The following is a 22,799-nucleotide window of genomic DNA, read 5'->3' on the forward strand; positions in this document are numbered from 1 at the left end:
GTAAGGCCCACAGTACAGTGAAAGAACTTAGAAGCATACAAGCTCTGAGCCAGTATGTGTGGATTTGTTCTCTGCCAAATGTTTCATATAGAACTCGAGGAAGCACAGGAAAAAAAAAAAGGGACAAGCAGCACAGACTTCCACACACAATCCCCCAGCTTCAGAAGCTGGAACTGACCTGAGGCACATTCAGTGCAGGTGAATCTTCCTTCTGGTCTCCGGGAAAGTCCAAGGCAGGCTAGGTGGAATGCTCCACAACAAGGGCCCTCACACAACAAGAGGCTGCCTGTCTTCTCACACAACTGTGGAGAACAGAGGGTGGCATGAACCTACACCTACTTATTGAGCCCTTCCAGTACTCTCCTCACCAAGTGAGGCATTTGGCTCTATCTCTGGCACACAAATGAACATAACCACCTGCACACAGTGAAATGCCTAGTGGGATTAGAGTCTGCAGTGAGGTCAAGTTACACAGAAGATGGCAGTCCCTCAGCAAGGGCTAAGGAAACAAAAGATCAAAACCACGAGGGATATATTCAGGGTGTTTTAGATCAGACATGACTGTCAAAAAACAAAAAAACTAAAAGCCCGAAATCCATGGCATGTTTTCACCATAAGCCATCCATCTTCCACAGATGGCAGCAATGGAGCTGACTGTCAGCCATTTAACAAATCAGCAATCTCACACTGATATTATCATGGACTGTACCTCACAATGGTGCAGGACTAAGGCACAAAGAGATGAGTAGCTTTCTTAAGGTCACCAACCCAGTATCCAGGACAAGTAGACACTGAGCAGGGCAATACCATTGTAGGGATATAGATCTAGTTACTGGTCTACCCAGTGAACTAAGTAACCAGCAAGGGCATCACATCACCTAGCATCTAACCCCTTATAGCACACAATCCTAAGTACTACTTCAAACTGCTGCTATACAAAAAACACATCCCACCTGAGAATGAGTAATGTTTAACTTAGGCAACTTAATACCAGAATTCTACTGGTGGTCTAACCCTTCCAAAAATGTATCTGTGACTTGTAATGGGGCAAAGGAGAAGTCTGGAGGAAGAGAAGATGCTGGAAACTCACTTTGACCTTCTGGAACTTCAGGAGAAGCCCTCACCAACACATCAGACACGCCTAGCCCTCACCTGACACACGTACTCCTTTTTGGCAGCTACTCCTCTTTCAGACTTTTTAGATGAGACGGATGCTTCGGTCTGTGTTTCGTCTGCACTCTCATATGGAGACTCTGAGGGCTCATCTCCTGGGCTGTCTGAGACCTGGAGATGAAGGAGGTGGACGACAGTTCACTAGCCACAAAAAACAGGTGGCCACATCCTTTGGACGAGGCCCACTTCCTGTCCTACTGTCCAGTATGTGGTGTAGATACACACTGTCACTGACTTGGAAGTAATAAAAATTGTAAAAGCTGCATATCAAACTCAGAAGTGGACCGTATTCTACTCAATATTTAATATACATGTGTACATAAGACATATTCATTTAAATAAAGCAACTTATGAAAATCCAATTATCTCTGCTAAGTAAACTAAGATGAGCTCTGGGATCAATACCCATGTGCTTTCTTATCCAATGTTTCAGACCCAAATACCACATGAATAAAAAAACAAAAACCAAAACCAAGCAAACAAAACAACCCCAAAAAACCCCAATGAAGTGAAGTCATTAAAAAATACTTCACAGAAGCTGTTTCTCTTCCAGAAACACGTTGCTCCCCTAGAACTGACTCAAGAATCATTAACTTGCATTATACCCTGAGTGCCTTGTCTATCCTTTCATTGCAAGCTAGTGGCAGCTCATGTGCTCTGCCCCACAGAAAGGCAGGAAACAATTTCTACCTGCTCAGTTAACACTAGACTCTAAGGAAGACTTAGGAGAAATGTAGTATGTGTGCAGATGAAAGCACCTTGTTTACTGGCTTCCCTCCACTGAACAGAGATTAGTATCCAGCTACAACCCCACTCTTGCTGCATAGAGAGAGCATTCTGTCCTCTCTTGACAAGTACTAGCAACAAATATTTAAATGGGTAAAACAGAAAACGGTTTCATCTATCAAATTCAAGTGCTTAAATTTGGGGTAAGGGAGGGGTTAACTGATCTTAATGTTGAAAATTGGATTTTGGAGATAAAACAAAGCAAAAAAAGTTATTAGCTACATTGTTTCTTGTTTAACTCAATAACCACAAGTAATTACATTATAGGCTTGCTATTTAGCACAAAGCTAGATATGGTAACTAGGCCACATTAAAAAACAAAACGCAGTCATATCTCTGTGAGTCTGAGGCCAGCCTGCTCTAAAGAGCAAATTCCACGACAGCCAGGACTACACAAGAGAAACTGTTGAAAAAAACAAAACAAAACAAAAAACCCACCAAAGAAACAAACAACAAAAAACTCAAACAAAACAAAAACAAACAAAAAAGCCTCACCAGGGACTCTGACCTACTTAGACCTACTTAGCAGGCTTACTGACAAGCTTTCACCAGATTTATCTCACTGAAATTAATGGGAGCAATGACAGAAAAAACAGTCATTTTTCTGACTTGAACTCAACATTAATGTGGAGTAAATTAACAACGACTCTGGTGGTCCACTGGAACAAGGGACAGGCTTTGTGTTATCCCCTGTTTAAGTCTCACTAGACACGTTTATCAACAAGAATGTAATGGGGGAGAGGTCTTTCAACTCAATTTTCTCACCTTGTGCAGGAAGATGGAAATAGCATGAAGAACCCTAGATTAGTGCCACATCATAAGGTCTGTCACCAGAAGGTTGACTGGTTGGAACTACAGGGCCCGTTGCCAATCCCTCTCCCATCAGCTCACCCCCCCCCACTTCTTTTAACATCGATATCCAGAAAGAGGAAACTTGAAATGCTCTGAGCTCAATCTACAAATTTAATACATCCATCAGATATGGGAATCATAGGTGGGGATCTGAGCACTTCTGAGACTGGAGTGAGTACTGGAGAAGCCCAGGACCTTAGGAATCAGCAGCCACATAGCTTTCCCTGGCTCAGAGAGCAGCTCCCATAGCCATACAAGGCTGACCCATCTGACTGGTGGAGGAAATGAGACCCGAAGGATGTTAGGCACAGCACCCATGGAAGAGTCCCTGCTCCATTCACCAACCCACTTCTTCCCTTAGTGTGGATGAAACAAATTTAAAAACTATGAAGAGAAAGGAATGGAAAGAAAGACAGAAAACACAAACCAGTCCTGGATCAGAGGAAGGAACAGCACCTTTTATTTAAGATTTACAGAAAGTTAGCACGTTTCCACTTGGAGATATTTCCTAAATTAACAAAGTCTGTTGAGGAAATAAACACTGAATACATATTTTGAATGGAAATATAAATGTTAACGACACACATAAGGCTCGTTTCCTGATTGGGTCTGTTATCCACATACAGAATATAGGCCTTACAATATCACAGTCCATGACAGATTGTAGAAGGTCCGCCTTCACCCACCACATCCTCCCCCACAAATGGACAAAACCCCTACCCAATCAAGAGGGCCCTCAGCTCTCTGTTCAGCAAACCACCTGCAAGGAGAGCCAAGTGTGCGCCTCGCTCCAGCTGCAGGCTCCACCTCCATGTGTACCAGGTGACAGCTTACTTGGAGATGCCATTTTGTGGAAGTGACTTATCACAGTCCCAGACCTCAGTCTACGACATCTATCATCTATTCAGTATCCAACAGGGTGTATTTGAAAAAAGAAAAATGACGTGACTGATGGGACACAGACTGTCAAGGGTTTTCCTGTGGCTTCCTGTGTCCACCAAGGTCATGCTTGTGGGACTCATTTCCAAGCAGCTTAGTTCCTGACTTTCCAAAGTTTTCTTGAGTAGGAAAGTACTTTCTCCACTCTCTACTTAGTATGTGATAGTACTGAGTTGCCTACCTGCCTTAAACACACATTCCTTCACAGACAGGAAATGTAGTCTCCATCTATTACAGGGACTTTCAAGATGGCATTACCAAACATCATGTGACCCAGTAGACATCTTTCAACCCACTGACAGGAGCTATGTGGCCACCAGGAAAGCTCAGTGAGTGCAACTGGAGCTTACCCCACTGTGGCCACAAAACCTGCCCTTCTGTGGGCTGACACACATTGAATTTTAACTTTTTTTTTTTTTTTGACAAAACAATTCCCTTCACAAGTTGAATACTACATCATTTTAAAATACAATTACAGACCTTGAACAATAAATATTTCTATAACCAACATTATTTTTCATGTTTGTTATGCTTTCATAAAGGAAGAAGCGTAGACGTGCGTTCACAGACGTTTAGATTTACAAATGATAAGAATCCTGTGCTCAGTAGATATAATGATCTAAAATTAAAAGACTGATCTCAAGCAGGGCTTCCAGTTAACATCACAGTGAAGTATTAAGAGTGGAATTAAGACAATTTTAAATTAAGTCAACCATTCTAAAATCCTAGAATCCAAAATAATATTTACTAAAGTTTATACCGACCAGAAGTCTCCTAGCTGCTCCTAATTTAAAGCCAGGTATGAGTTACTGAGAACATGAAGGAAGAAAAAAACCAAAAACCAAAATAACCTTTAGTCCACAGAATGTCATTGTGCTTCATATTCATCTAATCTATGCCAGCTTCTATACAGTTAGCCTAAGAAGAGGACAGCAAAGACTAAGTGAGAGCTGTGGCCAGTCAGCCGCAGCTACTGTTCCCATAAAGGCTTGTCCATACCCCAGGTTAAGTGGTCTCTAAATGTTCTACTGATTCAACCATGTTTAGGCTGTGCAGGGGACTGGTCCAGCCAGCTACAGCAACAGACCATGTGTCCTCACCTGGAATGCTTGAGAACAAGAACCATCAGCCTACCTGCTTTCTTAGCTCATGTGACTGGCAATGTTCCTGTACCAAGACAAGGACTCCACCTGATCCCAGTTGTTTTTAAAAAGCAGAATACCCCTGGAATGCTAGCAAGTTTAAAATACTGTCAGAGTTATATGTTAAAAGCTAACAACTACATTGGCTTGAAAAATTATAAATGTGGATGTACACACAGAACTCTGACAAAATGTCAGGTTGCTGGATGGACGGACACTCTTGCTAGTTAAGCTACAAGGAGCATGTCCCTTACCCTTCCTGTATAAGAAAAAATGCAAACACACTTTTCTGTGTACTAAGTATGACCATTTTTTATCACTAGTGAAAAAAATCCTAATATTCTAACCATAAAAACAGAAACTAAAAGGAACAAAGTCAATTTCAATCACCAAAAATGCTAAGATATTCAGGAATCGATGTTTCTTAAAACAGAAATAAAACCCAAAAAGCTTTCTAAGTCATTATCAGTAAGAGGCAATAAAAGCTCTGAAAGCATGTTAGGGAAGCCCTTTTACTTTTCTCTAGCAAATGACGATTTGGATTTTTATCCCCTCAAAGATAAACAGCAGTCCTTGATAGTTAATTTTTCAAAAACTGGGTTAATGGATATATTGACACAAAAAATAAGGTGCTGCACATTTAGTAATCCAAAGGGCCCTTGAGGTCCCTAACAGAGGTCCACCTGGACAGTAGGGTTCAAGGTAGATCAGCAACCTATATGCTTGAATGTGTGTAAGACATATGGTACTTTAGAATCAGTGACAGAAAAAGAAAGCAAACTTACTACTAAGTGTCAATGACCCTACAGTTTACCTACATTGGACAAACATTTCCTAAAGAAGGGAACCATGACTTCATGGGGCATCTCAGGCCCACATAAAGCAACTGAGGCCAACAAAGAACCACTCACTTGGGGTTCCTCATTCTGCTCAAGTGGGCTGAGTGAGCTAGGAGCTTATATAGAATACACACCAATACTGAAGGATAGACAGAACAAAATTCAGTTCTGGTCCTCACTCCAGGCTAAGAGACCCTTTCTCAGGAGCACTTTTAATTGTTTTAGCTTTATATAAATACAGGCATCCACTTTGTTTGAGAAATGAGATGTTTACTTATGTTTTTATTTCCTTCTTTATATGGCATTTCTGTATTTCTGTTACAGACCATTAGTGGGTGCCAGTAATCTATTTCATCTAGCCAGCTCAGAGGCTCCAGACACAACCATGGGGATGAGTGTATGGAGTCATAGACATGTTGCCAGGTGAGATTTTGTTGTTGTTGTTGTTGTTTTTTCCTTCCCTTTCTTGTGACATGTTCTATCATTAATGAATAGGCCCTGTCCCTCACCTGCCTTCCAGCACCAGAGAACCCTGTTTTAGTTTTCTGGTGCTTTTACATGAACTATTTCAGCTAATCCCAGAACTTTGGCTGAGGGACCAACTTAAGACACCCTCCACCCCATGCCAGAAGCAGGTTGTTCTACCTCTTTAAAGGTAGTGGGTGGAATAGATGACCTCATGCACGGAGCAGGGACCTTTTCCTCTTATATCCTATGATATATTAGTTCCTTGTCGTGCTTAAGATTTCTTGTTGGTTTTCAGGACATCCTGTTAAATACACCAGTGTTGTTTTGTGTTGGGAAACACAGATATAAATAGATATGAATACTAAAGAAAGTCTTGAGCTACAACTACATTTAAAGGCATCGTGACAAAGGACAACATTCACTTTTCATCAGAGGAAAAGCTGCCAGAAAGGCAGAAGTCCATCTGGAGCAGAGGGGCTGATTAGGAGCACCTGAAGGACCTGGCTGCTGGGCATAGGCCTCTATCCAGCATGTGTACTCCCTGGTGTGCTGATCTGTGCAACAGATGACTTACACTGTTAGAAGAGCTACAATCCAAACCTTTGCACATTCACCCAAGTCTTCACCTACTTCAAATCAGAGTTTTATACAGAAAGCTACTTCCTCTTGCCAGGCAAACATAGTATACAAACAGTGGTTTGAAGGAAGCCAAATAGGATCAAATGGTAATAATTCTCTGTACGGCAGAAGCAAAACTCAATAGTGGGCAGTTCAAAAGACCTAAGGCTAGAGAGGTAGCATTATTTTTTTTTGACATTTTTATAGAAAATGAAGGAATTCCATGTTAAATTTGTAGCATAACAAATTTGTTATTTTTGTACTCTCAGCAGACAAGCTATTGCTTCTTGATGGACTCTTGTTTAAGAGCCATCTCTTTCCTACTCACCTCTTTTATGAGAGGTCAGCCAAGAGCTGACATGGAACTCTGCTTATTTACTTAAGACTACTGCTGGTCTCTGGGGCAGGATAATCCTACATGGAGGACTATCACTCGGTACTCATTGAAGAATACAGAGTAAGGAACCTGCTTCTTCCCCTACCCCCGGTGGGCTATGTCTTCCCCAGATGAAGAATATTCCATGATCTCCCCACCCTTGTTCCCCTCATACTCTCTGAACTCAGCAGGTATTAACTGCCACGCTGCGGACATCACCACTGGTTCTGAAGCCCTCAATCCCCCATCACAGAGCAAAGTGCCTGTCCTCTGGTTGATTCTTGCTGTATCTGCACATACATACTAACTGCTACTTGGGCACCCACTCAAAATTCATCATGCTCTAATTTCAAATGAAATCCCTTCATTTCTGCCCAAGACCTTTTAGTATAGTGTCTTTACTTTTGAGAAATCACTTCTTAAACCAGGGCCATTTCTATACCATCATATTTCTTCACACTTTTTAATTTTGTGATTTATATTTTAAAAATTTTTAAATTTACCTGAGATCTTTCAAGTCCTTTAAGAACAGTACAACTTAGAATGCTCATAATAGGTATTCTCTGAGGTCATGTCTCTCATTACATTTGAGCAGAGCCAGCTGAGTGATCTACCAGATCACAACATCACAGTCTAATACCCTACTGTGTCACACAAACAGAGCTAGGGTTCTGCTACTCCTGCATTTATTTTATTCACACATGCATGATGCAGTCAAGAGGATCATTTTTTCATGCCAAAGAAAAATTTATACTTTTGGATAAAAATGGAATGGTGGTGATTTTATTATTTTTATTGTAATAACCATTACTGTCACAATAGTGAACCACTGAGTGAGTCCTTGCAAGGTGCCAGGCAGTCTATGTGTTTTACATGCGTTAAATTACTTAATGGACTGGAACAAAATATTTCTCAGAAACTTTCATCACAGGTCCAACACTGAGGTGTCTGTGAGGAACAGCCTGGGCACCACTCACACACCTGTGCACAGCACAAGCTCTGCTTCTTGAGCTGAGGACAAGTGGAGCCTTTTCTCCCATGCAAAAACATGCGGGCACCTAGGTATGCCCCAAGCTGGGCAACCAGGACCACAACATTTAAAACATGATGCTGATGTTCTACAAAAGCAACTGATGATGTGATTGTTGTAAATAACCTGATTATGGTGTCTTCTAGATATCAGTGACTGGATCAATAGTTGAATGGTTCACAATGATACTGTAAATGGCATTTCCCCCCTAAAAATCTACTGTGTCTAGTATCATAGTAAAACTGTCGAGTAAAAAAGGACAGAATCAAAACTCCTCCTGCCTTTTATGTGGGAAATTGGTTTAATATCTACAATACTGAATACATTTCATTGGCAATGAAAATAGTTGACAAAGGACCTCTTAATGTGTCCTGTTTGTTCTTTCTTATTGATGAACAGATGCTGACATTTTTCCATAAAAATTCAGTAAGTTATGAATTAAGAGGAAAAATTGAGCATTAACAGGATAATCTCTTCAATATGGTGCCATTGTGACAGCTCTGGGACAGCCTCATTGGAGGGCCTCTTCCTCAACTTGAACTTCAGATTGATTTTTAGAATATGAATGTGTTCTATTATGAGATGAATGTGATTGATTAAATGGCCTTGATTGGGTATCTTACCTTGGTCTTAAAATTTGTTATCTGTTTTCTTCATTGTATGTGTTTATTAATACCAGTAAAAACAGATTATCACACATCTTCCATAAAATGATTGTGATAGAAATGTCACTTAGTGTATACGATGATGCACCACCTGCAGCAGACATCTTGGGGTATTACATCATTCTAAGTGCAGTACAGGGCGGCTGAATTCAAGTCCAACTTGACTGATGTGGGCTCCCATAAAAGCTGTTACCAGTGAAGGCGAAAAAAATAAGAATTTGCTCTACTAAGGGAACAAAAAATGAAGTTACAAAACACTTAAATCACATCAATTCCTTCACAGGCCTTTGTCATGCAAGTGTGCAATTTTTATCTCTTCAATGGGGTAAGGTGATACCATGTAATTAATAATTATTCCAATTTATCAGATACATTTTTCAAGAACTTAAACTGTAACATGACCTAAAATGTCTTATAATACTAAACCTATATAATCCTCTTCAAGTGTGTGAAGGGAGAGAAATATAAACATGCAAAACATGTGTCCCAAAGTGAAGAGGTGGTCTGATCCCAAACAGTCATTTTCAACTCAGAACCAGACTCAGTCTCCATAGCCTTTCATAACACTAATGCTTTGCTCATGTGCTAGTAGGCACTCGGCGCTGTAAGCATTCACTGTGGGGGTCAGGAGTGCTAATACATAGTGGATTACTTGTTTACCTAAAGTTTTTAAATTAACATTGCAACTGTAAAATATGCTATAAAGAATATTCACATAAGCTACACAAATAGTCTAACAGAGAAGGCCTAGAAATTAAGATTATTTTATAAAAGGAGCCTAATGTACACTGTGAGATTTATGTTATCACCTTTAAAATGTAGTAAGGGATTTGAATTCAATGCACTGCCTATATAATATAAAAGTACTTATATCAACTATCAACTTTGGATGTTGCCAACTAAGTCTTGTTATGAAATACTTAATCTTAGTCTTTCCAAGTTCACGCTGAGCCAGAGATGGAACCAGCTGCGTTCTCTTTCGCTCTCACTGTTTTCACCTCCAATACCCACTACTAATAATCAAGAATGATAGACACAAGTTCAGTAATTCAATATTTTTCTCTCTCCCATTTCTGACAATAGCATATATAAATATCAACTGGATAACTAGACCAAAAGATGAAGCAAAAAACTTCTTTAAAATTTTTATAAGGTATAATACTTGCCTAGATTCACAAATCCCTAGATTCCAACCCCAGCACTTAAAAAAAAAAAATCATAAATGAAAATTCTAACTTAAATGCCTAAATGAAAGGGTTTCTAGAACAGAAACCTTCCATTTTTAATATGATTATCTGGAACTTTAGATCATCTTTAGTTTTCTAGACTGCTAAGCTAAATGTAGATAAGAGAGGAAAATGGTAAATAATTTGTATAAAACTAGCCTTTTTGTATTAGTAATATTTTAGAAAGAGGCTCAGTAATGAATTGAATGTATACATTTATATAAAATGCGTAGTTTTCTACATATAACAACTATCAGAAAGACCCAGTCCCATGAATATGAGCACTTGAGATTATGACTGAGTTGGTCTGTTACTGAGATCCTACTAAAGAAACAGTCTAGATTTACACCACACTTTCAGGTTCAGAGCAGTGAGCAACAGAGTTCTCAAGAGTGCTCCAATGGCCACCCATGTCTCTGCCCATCATCAATGGAAAGCCCAGCCCTCTACTAATGGGAAGAAACAACAGCAAAGAGACACCCACCCTACTAGGGACCATAGCAGAGGTCAGGCCAGAAGTACTGCCTGTGATTCAAAAGGACAAAGGGGCCTGTCTAGGTCCCACCTCACTATCCTGTTCCATGAAGACCAAGGTCATCAACTCCTTACAAATATTGTGAAAATAAATCTCCAGTCTACAATGAAAAAAAAAAAAAAAACCAAAAACAAAAAATAAAACAACAACAACAAAAAAACCAAACCCCAGAATTACTAAGATCAAAATAACAAGAAATTAAAAATGGAAAGGAAGATCCATAAAGGAACAGAAAAAATAAATAAAAAACATTCCTGCATTTGTGGCTGCTCCTTGTTTTGGCAATGGCAGCCTTTAGATTTGGTAACAACATCTACATGCTACACTACGGTGATGACAGCAGCAGCCTGCTATCATACCACCTACTTCTCAGCTATCATGTATTTTGCAAGTCCAGAAAACACAGGAAACTTAGTATAGTGACAGTTCTAATTTGCCTCCACACTCACATCTGAGACATGCCAGAACAAGGGACCAGAGACACGCAACGCATGAGGACCAAGAAACCTTTGGCTTCCCAACAGGCTTGTGAGCCCCTCCATTCCACCAGTGTAGGTGCACAGTGGTCAGTGTCAGTGTGGCCAACGTAGCATGTCCTGGTAGAGCCAGTGTGAATTTCTTTTCATGTGAGAAAACAAGAGTGAGGTTTACAGAACACATCATTTTAAAACAGATTGCAATGATTACTCTGCAACAAGACTGAAGTATGTATGTACACTTGCACATTCACCGTGTGCACGTATGTATTTATATTCAAAGTGCTCAAACTAATATAGTGCACTATTTTTTAATTTTGTGAATTTAGATGGCTAAGAACATCTGAAACTCAGCTATAACTATGAAGAACACCAACATAATTCTTTTAAAATAGGATTTTCACTCACAATGCAACTTGAGTAACTAATGGCCTTCACAGGAATGCCATGGTATCACTATCATCATTATTTTACCTCATTCTCAGTTAAGGATGCAGAAGGAGATGAACTTTTGCTAAACCCAAGTGCAGAAGACGCAGTTGCAGAAGCCCGATTTCGCTTCTTCAGTGGTTTGCAAGCATCAGACAGATTTTTCGTTGCTGTAAAATAAGTTTATTTTATAAAATTAAAAATTTTAAACCTCCCATACCTCTTTATTGCTTTAAATAACCCTTAAAGTAAATGAAGTCCTAAAGATGACTCTTCTAGGTTCTCAGTTGTCAGTAAGGGCTTAATATTTTATTATAAAAAACTCAACTGTACTCAAAAAAAAAAAAAAAAAAAAAAAAAAAAAAAGCAAGCAGACCACCTATACAATGAATCCCTTATCTCATAGCTTACCCAAAACCAACAACCCAGAGCCAATGCAGCTTCATCCACACCTAGATCCATGATACCCTATAGAATTATCTGACACAAACTCCATATATAATTTCATTCATAAAAAGCCTAGAGTATACCTCTAAAATAAAAATTTAAATACAACAATACCATTTTCATATTTAAAAATAGCAATCCAACGCTCAAATTTCCAATCATCCACAAATGCTTGTTTACTCATTTTTGTTCAGCACACACAAAAAAAAGTCTTTCCACTTGTAAGTATCTTTTTACCACAAAGTTGGAAATTGAGTGTTCCTGTGCTAATCTATCAGACAGAAGTTTCAACAGGATAATCTACAAACAGGTCAAGGGGTCTCATTTTTCCTTTGTACTGCTTAGCTATGTTTCATAGAAAATTCTTTGAGTCAATTTCTTTATCAAATGAAATAGAAACAACTAGTCATAACTTTTACTCTTGGCTGGTAAGTATGCACCACCAGGAGCCTAAATTAGAGTGAAAGAATTTATGGTAACAACTTATTCCATAAAGTAAAAATTTGAGCATTTCTGGTTTAAATTTCTCTAATAAAATCTCAAACTGAAACATGAAGTCAAGTGAAAATCAGTAGAACAGTAACTTCAATATCACTGAACATGACAATTTGCACATTAAATCAGTTATTTTTCAATTCCACAAGATCGTCTTTCCCATTTGTTTTTGATACTAGCTTAACTGTTGATTCTTCTGAGGCATCCCTGGATCCCTGTTCCCCAGCCTGGCTCTCACTTATCACTGTCCCTCTTGGGTGCCCATACTAGCGGCTCCCCAAGACCAGGACTAGGCTCACCCGCCCAGGCACCCAGGGGAGCCAGAAGTAGGGCCCCTGACCATATTACCTGCCTGGCTCTTGAGTGAGGAGGCTGCCTCTATGGCCTTGTAAGAGCTTGTTCTGGCAGTCTTGTCGGTGATTGTCTCTCTCTGTTATTTAAAAGGGGGGAGGGTCAAACAAAGAGAAAACAAAGAAAAAAAATCCTAATGTGAATGAGTATAGGTTGCTGAAATTTACACAATAGAAAATTCTTCCTTTGAAATTGTGTTCCTCACACTCAATTGCTCAAACTGACATTTTTTAATATATGAACTAATTCTTTTCTAACCTCCTGCTCTAGAAGCTATCAGAGGGTATAGTGGGCAGGGCTGTACCAATACCAGTCTTAGTTCTGTTAAGGTACCATACAGAATTTATATTTCATCTGCTACCCAAACTTCCCACTGAATACAAAGCAGGGTAAAAACTAAAAGGAAAGGTAGTTTTGTATTCAAGAGGGCCAATCAAACTGAAGCCATCCCTTCTATGCCAGTTCCAGCATCACTAGTGTTTAGCTCATAATGCTACTACACTGGGGATTTCCAAATTTGAGACAAATGCCATATTTACTTCACACATATCAACAAGAAAACATCTTCCACAAATAAAGATTGGGAGGAGAGTTTCAAAATGCTGAGCCAATGGCCATAGGCCTGTAATTTTAGCTAAATGGGAGACTGGCTGGAGAATCACAAGCTCAAAGCTTGTCTGGGCTAATGAGTGAGTTCAAAGACAGGCTAGACAATTTAGTAAGATCCTACTTTGAAATAGAAAAGCAGAAATGAGAAGATGGCACTTGCTGATTTGCCAGAGGACCTATAAGTTTTGGTCTCAGCACCCTTGTCTGGCCACTCACAAATATCTGGAACTTGAACTCCAAGGGATTACACACTCTTTTCTGGTCTCCATGGAATAAAATTACACACACACACACACACACACACACACACACACACACACACACACAAATAAAAAATAAGTCATTAAAAATATTCAAAAATAGCTGGGCGTTGGTGGAGCACACCCTTAATCCAAGCACTCAGGAGGCAAAGGAGTTTGAGGCTAGCCTGGCCTACAGAGCTAGTTCCAGGATAGGCTCCAAAGCAGCAGAGAAACCCTGTCTCAAAACAAAACATATTTAAAATAAAAAGGGGGAAAGCTAGTTGTAGAACATTTACCTAGTATAACTGAGGATTCAATTCCTAGTACTAGTTTAAAGAAAAAATAAACAAAGAAAACTCTGGGCATGGTGGTGAGGATCTCTGTTAGTTTGAGGCGAGTCTGGGCTACACAGTGAGAGCCTGCCTCAAAAAATAAGGGGCTTAAAAGGTGAAAGATTTATATGATCTGAGGAGAAACCAGGAAAATGGAGTACTAGTCAGAGGTAAAAAAAAAAAAAAGATAACCTCATGAAATTCCCAGGCAAATGGATGGAACTAGAAAAAACCATCCTGAGTGAGATAACACAGACTCATGGTACTCATTCACTCATAAGTGGATATTAGATGTAAAGCAAAAGACTAAAGGACCAGACTGAAGTCCACAGCTCCAGAAAAGCTAGGTAACAAAAAGGACCCTAAGAAGGGCACATGGATCACCTTGGCAAGAGAAATTACACGATATCTACAGGGCAAACTGGGGGTATGGGGAGGAATGGTAAGGGGGGGGGGGGAGAAAAGGGATGAGAACAGCAGGGATGGAGATGGCCTAAGGTGGGGAGTGATGCAGTGGAAGAACAATGACAAAGATGTCTAATAGAGAGAGAGCCACTATGGGCTTAGGGAGAAACCTGGTACTAGGGTAACTCCCGAGAATCCACAAGAGGAACCCCAACTAAGACTCCTAGCAGTAGTAGAGAGAATGCCTGAACTGGCCTACCCCTGTAATCAGATTGATGAATATCCCAACTATCATCAGAGAGCCATCAAAGAACCCTCATCCTATAATTGATGAAACCAGAGATCCACAACCAAGAACCAGGCCAAGCTCCAGAAATCCAGGCAAAGAGAGGGAGGAGGAAATATATGTGCAAGGGAGATTAAGATCATAATGGAGAAATTTACAGAGACAGCTGAACCAAGCTCATGGAAACTCATGGACTCTAGACCTAGAACTGTAGAGACTCCAGGGAACTGAATTAGGTTCTCCACATATGGGAGACAGTTGTGAAGCTTGGGCAATCAGAGCGGCCCCTGGCAGTAGGACCATGATACAAACCTGGTACATGAGCTAGCTTGTTGAAGCCCATTCCCAGTGGTAGGATGCCATGCTCAGTCTTAATTGCACAGGAGAGGGACCAGGGCCTGCCACAACCTATTGTGCCCATACTATGTTGGCTACTCATGGGAGCCCTTACCCATGAGAAGGAGTGGACTGGGGGTGGGCTAGAGGGGAGGTGAGGGAGTATGGGAGGAGGTGAAGGAGGGTAGGGGGGGAAAAACTGTGGTTGGAATGTAAAATGAAATTAAAAAAGAAAACATGGGAAAAAAATAAGAGCTTAATATCATGAATATTTTATGCTGAAATTTTAAAAAATAATTCAGTCTAGGTGTGATGGCACATGCCTTTAATCCTAGAACTCAGAATACCAAAACAGGTGAATCCCTGTGAGTTTGAGGCCAGTCTGATATACACAGCAAGCTCCAGGCCAGTCAAAGCTACAGTGTAAGACTGTCTCTAATTAATTAATCGATTGATTGATTAATACAAAAGAGAAAAGAAAAATATAGCTCAAATACCCTCAGCAAGGTATGGTGGCACAACACTGTAATCCCAGCACCCACGAGGGCAGAGACAGAAGGAATAGAAATTAAATAGACAGCCTGGGTTACAGAGCACATTCTTAACTAGTCTGGGTTATATAAAGTCCTATCTCAAACAACAACCAAACAAAACAAAACAAGAACCATGCTTCAAAAGGACAGGAAAAGTGTTGCCCAATGATTGATTACTATCTCATTCTAGGAGACAGGGATCTTACACAGGTATCAAACATCAGATCTCATTCATTAATACCTATAGCCAGGGTAGATAAAAGACCACTGAGAATAGTCACAAGAATTCTCTTTAGCTTTTAGAATTCTGTTGGATCATCAAATGTTCTCAATGCATATGAGGGATTGTATGCACAATGGCCTAAGATTTATAAAAACCAGACCTGAGAGACAACACTACTTTTTGAGACAGGGTCTTACTATGTAGAACAGGCTAGCCTGGAAAAGAGATTTGTTTGCCTCTGCCTTCCAAGCGCTGGGATGAAGGGAAACATCACTACTTTTAAAATGTGCTATTTTCTGATCTGTTTTGTAAATAAAAGATTATTTAATATGAATTATGGTATTTCAAATGTTCTGACCACACATATCTAAAGGGCTTCACTGTAGACCATGCTGGCCTCAAACTCAAAGAGATCCGCCTGCCTATGCCTCTCAAGTGCTGGGACTAAAAGCGTGTGCCACCAATGCCTGGCTCTAAAGGGCTTCTCTAAGCATGAACTTTTCGGTACCTTCAAACTCTAGTAACTCATAGCAACACTTAACCACTACAAATGAATCCAAATAACAACTTTATGCATCAGGATAATGGTACAAAACCTGTCTATTTCATACTAGAAATATAACCTTAAAGATAAATAATATAGGTAGAAAAACAAAAATTAGTTAAAGATACATAGTTGCACTTCAGCAATATGTGAGATTTTTCTATTCTTCAAAATTAGAAGAAAAAAATAATAAAGGCAACTTAGTCAGTGAAAGATCAAGCTTTACTCAAATCATAAACATATAACTGTTGTGTGTCAGAACTCCTGCTAAATATGAATTCAAATATGCAGCTCAAAGCCTAACTAAACTCAATTTGCCAAAAGTTAACTAGTTATCTCAGACAGTTGAAACAAATGGTGTCAAAAGGTTCACTCTTTCTATGTGTGAGCTTCATATGACAGAGTAACCCACAGTTGCTCTGCACACACAGATCTTGCTCAACTTCACTTCCCTTTAGGTATCAGTCAAGTTGTCCAAACACATGCTGGGAATACTGAGGCTCAAGGCCCTGGGCTGGTTTTTCATTCATACTATAGTTTCAATTTTGCCTAGGTGATGCCCAAACTGGATACTCAGTGTGTAAACAAGATCATGAATTACTAACAAAGTGAGTAAATTCATATAATCCATTTTCAGTATCTATCACAGATTCTTTAACTTCCTACTGCAGTACAAAGTATTTTTAATGGGTTTTCATGTACCTCATTTATACACTGAATAAATAATAATCCCTACAGACAAAAAGTTTCCACAAGTATTGACAATGAAACAAAAGGTCAGGCTCATGCTAACTTGAGTAATCTAGCACTGAGCTATATCCCTTTCAACATAAGAGTAACTTTTAACACACAAAATCAAAATATTACTTAAAGCATCTGGATGCTGTTTTCTTGAACAGACTAGTACCAATAGTTTTGTGCTAGTGTTCCTAATTGTTAATGAGCATGTACTTTTTTCAGTGACCTTTTCAATGTAGAAAAAGGACAAGCCTTACTTCTGAATACCACTTTGGAAAGAGCCCAAGACCACACTGCCTGTATCTTGGCTGAATCTCAAGAATTCCATAGTATATGTTCATATAGGCCAGGTAAGCCCAGAACATTACCTTCCGAAGACTGTGCTTATCTGTCCTAAGTCTTTTCCTGGGTGCATCTTCAATATCGACATCTTCTGGAGGGTCATCTGTCCTCTTTGTGTGGTTTCTTTTTTTCCCATTTATATTACCTTGGAATGAAGAAGGAGAATTGGAATAAAAGTGCAGGAAAAAGAGAGTCCCCAAACTGTTGTGGCATTCATCATGCAAATAGTGACAGGTAGTCAACAATCAGGTTCATGTCCAAGGCCTATGTTTTAAAGACCAATCTTTTTGCAAAAAAAGAAAAAAGAACCAAAGACCCAAAAATATGTTGCCTAATTATTATCTTGGCACTGTATTTTTAGTATACTATAGCATTAAATTTAAATATAACTCAGTTGTAGGCAGTTTTTCTGTTCTGACTGCCTGTTCTCAAATAGCCAACAGAGGCTTTTATTAATTACAATTGGCCAATACCTCAAACTTATTACTAACTAGCTCTTACAACTGAAATTAACCAATTTCTATTCCAAGTGGCTCATGGCTGTACCTGTCCTCCAGCATGTCTTACTCTCTGCCTCCCAGCATTCTCAGTCTGGCTGTCCCACCTATACTTCCTGCCTGGCTACTGACCAATCAGCATTTTATTAACCAATGAAAGTAATACATATTCACAGTGTACAGAGATTGTTCCACAGAACCCAGTCTTTTTTATTTTTAAATCCTTTACCATTAGACATGGTAATCCCAGATCACAAGAAGGCTTAGCACAAGAGTGTTTGAGTTCAACATCAGCCTTGCCTACACAGCAAGACATTGTCTCCGGGTGGAGGAAAAAGAACCATTTATTTACTAATATCTAAAGACAAGTAGAATTTAAGTCAACTTTTAGAAAACTATAACTTAGAGGCTGGAAAGATGGTTCGGTGGTTTAGAGTACTTGTTCTTACAGTGGACTTGCCTCTGATTCCCAGAATCCACATACTGACAATTATGTGTAATCCAAACACCTTCTTCCCACCTCTGTGTACACACACATACATGTAGGCAAAACACTCAAACATAAAACACATCTAAAAAAGTTAGCCAGGTGATGGTGGCACATGCCTTTAATCCCGGAATCTCTGTAAGTCCCAGGCCAGTCTTGCTTGAAATAATCCTTCTGTATACTGTGTGAAGATATGTCACTATGATTGATTAATAAAGAAGCTGACTGGCCAATAGCTGAACAGTATAAAGTTAGGCAGAAAAGCCAAACTGATAATAAGACGAGGACAGGCAGAGTCAGAGGAACCGCCAGTTGGACAAAAACAAGTCAGACACACAAAATGCCATGAATCTTGGGCAGCACACAGATTATTAGAAATGGGTAATAGTTATTTAGTAACAAGACTGAGCGATTGGCAGAACACTTTATATTAAGTCTGCGAGTCAGTTATTTGGGAAGCAGCTGCCGGTTATTTGGGAGCAGATGTTTGGGACAGGAAAACTTCTCTGACACAGCCTGGTCTACATAGCAAGTTCTAGTACAGCCAAAGCTATAACAGAAAAAACCCTGTCTCAAAAAACAAAACAAAAGTTAAATTTAAAAAAAAAACTAAGAACTACAAATTACTACTGTGTGTTCTCTTGAATAATATTTTTATATATATTTATTATTTTTTATTTTACCTATCAATCCCAGTTTACTCTCCCTCCCTTCCATGCCACCCTACCTCCCTCTCATCCCACTCCCACTCCACAGGGAGGGTGATGCCTTCCAGGAGGGATAAGCCCTTCCTGTTATATGTTTGCTTGACAGTGCCTTATTTTAGGTATCTAGAAATATCACTAATCTATAATAAAGTATCCAAATATCATTAACCTAGAAAGATATGATGGGAGGCAAGAAAATAAATTCTAGAGAAACAACCATTTTGACTATGCCAATGTTTATTTTGATTACAAATTCATTATTTTCATTTGCATAACTGTTAGGGTCCTAGTTATCAAATTTCCTTTTGTGATTATGTGTATGGTACTGAGACTAGAACCCAGGACTTAAATTATATCCCTAGCTATCTTTTTACTTTTTATTTTGAGAAAAAGTCTCACTACACTGGCTAGACATGCCTTGAATCATTCTGCTTCAGCCTTTCCAGTAGCTGGGACTACAAGCATATGCCACCAGACTTCATTATTTACACCACTTCTTAAGAACACTGCCATTCTCAAGCTCACTATCTTTTGGGACAGGACACACCAACAGACATGTCCAGAAAGCCTCAGGAGGAGCCCAAGTGCCATGCCTTTGGGCCAACGACTGCACAGGGCTATTCCTCAGATCTGGGACTCAAATTACAACAAAAAGAAGTAATCACAGTTAACTTTAGGCTAGTATAAACAAAGCCTAGCAAAATCTTTACTAGGCTTTAATCCTGACCACACCCTATAGACTGGCAACAAAGGCTGGGCATAAAGAGGTGTGTCTCCAGAATGTGAAGACAGCAGGAACTAGCTCGCTCTGGCACTACTGAAGCCACGAACACCATGTGGCACACCTAACCAGACACCTCAGATGGTTTGCACTCATAACCCTAGATGCTGAGTAACCGGTACTGACCAGCAGCAGGTTTTCAACTGTAAGTTGATTCTTTGTCTTTCTTTCCCATTTACCCCCAGAACATTGCCTAGGATGAGACCTGGGATGAGACATAGCTCTTCCTAAAGAAATCTGAGTTCCACAATACTAAATCAGCAGAACAGCTGACAATGGGAGATTATACATCTTTATGTTGAGCACCAAGGTGATTTGGAAGTCACAGTTCAAGGACATTTAGGAATAGCACCTGAAACAGAATGGGGTGGAGGAACCATCATTATGTATCTATTGAGTACAACCCCAAATACACTTATTGTTCAGGGTAAGCTAACTCTGGCTTCAGAAGTGCCAGCCACTGAAAAGTATACAAGCCACTGAAAAGAAGTATCACTCAAGATTTAGTTTATTAGCACACCACGAGGTTAATTTATATTTAAATGAAGTTCAAACTCTAAACATCCTTGCTATTTTTAATTTCAGCATCTAAACACTGAGCATGTTGAACAAAATTCAAGATCAATATAATGAACTGATACGAATTCTAGTGTAGCAGTGTGAATGAGCTTAACCACTATAGGTTGACATATTTGAATGTGAATGACTGGTTCCTAGTAGGTGGAAAGTTTGTTACTTATTAGGGGGCTTTGAGGTTTCAAAAGCCCACATCATTCCCAGTTAGCCCTCTCTGCCTCATACTTGTAGATCAAGATGTTATTCTCAAGTTATTGCTCTAGCACCATGTCTACCTGCCTTCTGTCATGCTTCCTTCTATGAAGACCATAGAATCACCCTCTGCAATTATAAGCCCCTACTGTAAATTGTCCTGGTCATAGCAGCAGAAAAGTAGTAACTCAGATACCTAGCAAACCCTAAATCAAGATGAGAATCTCCAGGAGGGGCTACTGGATATAGGCTACTAATAATGTATGTACTGTCACAATCTATTTTCTGGCAGCTATTCTAGGATGCCTTAGCTTTTATGTCTAGCACCTTCAAAACTCAATAGTGAAACACATTACAATTTATTTTTACATTAACAGGTTTTATTTTTTTTTACAACTTGTGTGTCTAAGTGCTTACACATAATAAACCTGACCACAGTTAGACATTTTCTGTAGGTCTTCTTCATCTTACCATAGCTTAAACTGATATTTGATGTAATATATTTAAAAGTTTTAAACAGAAAGGCTAGAAATGAGACACCTAAGTGAAGGTCAACCAATAATCTCATTTGCAAATTTGCCAGCCAATAAGCAAAAAGCTAACTGCTCTACACTGGGCCTGACCCATACCACAAAGCCTAGAGTGCTAGAACCACCTACCTTTCTCTGTTTTGCTACCTTTTCAAGTATTACAGCCAGAACCCCTACTCTGAGTAAACAATAAAGTAAGGCCTGCAGAGCATCAAGAACTGCACTAGCAATAAGGGAGAAAACAACAATGACATGCATTAGCATGATCATGCATACTGTCCATTCATGTGGCCACCCTCTATACATCATACCCAAGCAGAAGATATATGTAGAGGTGTATGTTTACCAGAGTCTTCTTCAGAATGTACAGAAGTCATTAGGGAAAACTTTGTATTATATCGTGCTTTCTGCTTTTCATTGAGCATGTTCCACTGGGATCCAAGTAATTCTTCAATCTCCTCTCCTGAGACATCTGGATGTTCAGCTACAACCTATGAACCAAGAAGGGAGGGCAATAAGAACTCGACACTCAAAAAATTTATTCTGATTTACATAAACTCAAACTCATAGCCCTTTGGAATTGAGTATGTAGCATTTTTATTTCCATAGTATAGAATTAAGTCCAGAAAATTTAGTTCAAAGAAAAATAGCATATAACCAATTCAGTGATTCACCAAAAATTTCTAAGTGAAAATAACTGACAAATGATGTGTAGAAAACATATATTTTTTAAAAAATTACTGAATTATTTGTTAAATCACAATTTCCTAGGCAATCTTGAAAAATTAGCAGTCTAGCAAGCTGCATGAAAATTCTCCTCTGAGTATGGAATGAAGTCTTGGCTTGTCATCCTCACCTATATCTCAATCCAAGTCATGGACAAGAAATACATACAACAGTTAACAAGCAAGCCCTAATTTTTGTCTAAGCTAAGCCAGCACAAACACAACCGGTCTACAAAGACAACAGATTCTCCACTTACTGAGAATCTGTACCCTTGGAATATGATAAGAATGGCCCCTCCCAACCTACTAGAAATAATTCCCAGCGTTAACTTAGATGACAACAACCCAGTGTTTAGTTCCTGCCTAAGACCAAGTCAATCTGACACTTGTACTTCAAAGGTTTCCCATGGGTTTCTAATATGCAGCTGAATTCAAGAGGTAGGGATAGAGAAAAGATACAAGAACAAACACACACTAAGCTCTGCAACCCACTCTGGTCTACTACTTACTTCAAGATAGTTGAAGTCAAGAACTGAGTTCAATCACCAGACTCCAAGTAAAGATGGAAGGAGAGAACCAACACCTACATATTGTTCTCTGGCCACCATAGATAAACCAAAGCATGAGTACTCACACCAGGACCAAACATACTTACACATAAACATATGAACGAACACACACACACACACACACACACACACACACACACTTTTTAAAACAAAATGGAAAAACAACTGAAGTAAAGGGGGTAGAGAACACCCTTAAAAAAGGAATAGAGTTTAAAAAATATAATAAGCCACTAGCAAAAGAAGATCCAGGTAGCCTAAGAGAGTTAAGTGCCTCCAAAGCTGTTCTGACTCTGTGCCT

General features: G+C 39.4%; 1 protein-coding gene across 3 annotated transcripts in view; it reads right to left on the reverse strand.

The window, feature by feature from the left end:
• Positions 1 to 22,799, reverse strand: part of Nsd2 (nuclear receptor binding SET domain protein 2) — a 75,778-nt gene that overhangs the window by 19,358 nt on the left and 33,621 nt on the right. For all 3 annotated transcript variants that reach the window (XM_051200231.1, XM_051200229.1, XM_051200230.1), the window contains 6 exons: positions 21,554 to 21,698; positions 17,464 to 17,582; positions 12,845 to 12,926; positions 11,600 to 11,724; positions 1,153 to 1,284; positions 179 to 302 (listed from right to left, as the gene is read on the reverse strand). In XM_051200231.1, the coding sequence (XP_051056188.1) occupies positions 179 to 302; positions 1,153 to 1,284; positions 11,600 to 11,724; positions 12,845 to 12,926; positions 17,464 to 17,582; positions 21,554 to 21,698 (727 nt within the window). The remainder of the gene's footprint in view (positions 1 to 178; positions 303 to 1,152; positions 1,285 to 11,599; positions 11,725 to 12,844; positions 12,927 to 17,463; positions 17,583 to 21,553; positions 21,699 to 22,799) is intronic.

Source organism: Phodopus roborovskii, unplaced genomic scaffold, assembly GCF_943737965.1.
Source record: "Phodopus roborovskii unplaced genomic scaffold, PHOROB, whole genome shotgun sequence".
Classification (NCBI taxonomy): Eukaryota; Metazoa; Chordata; class Mammalia; order Rodentia; family Cricetidae; genus Phodopus; species Phodopus roborovskii.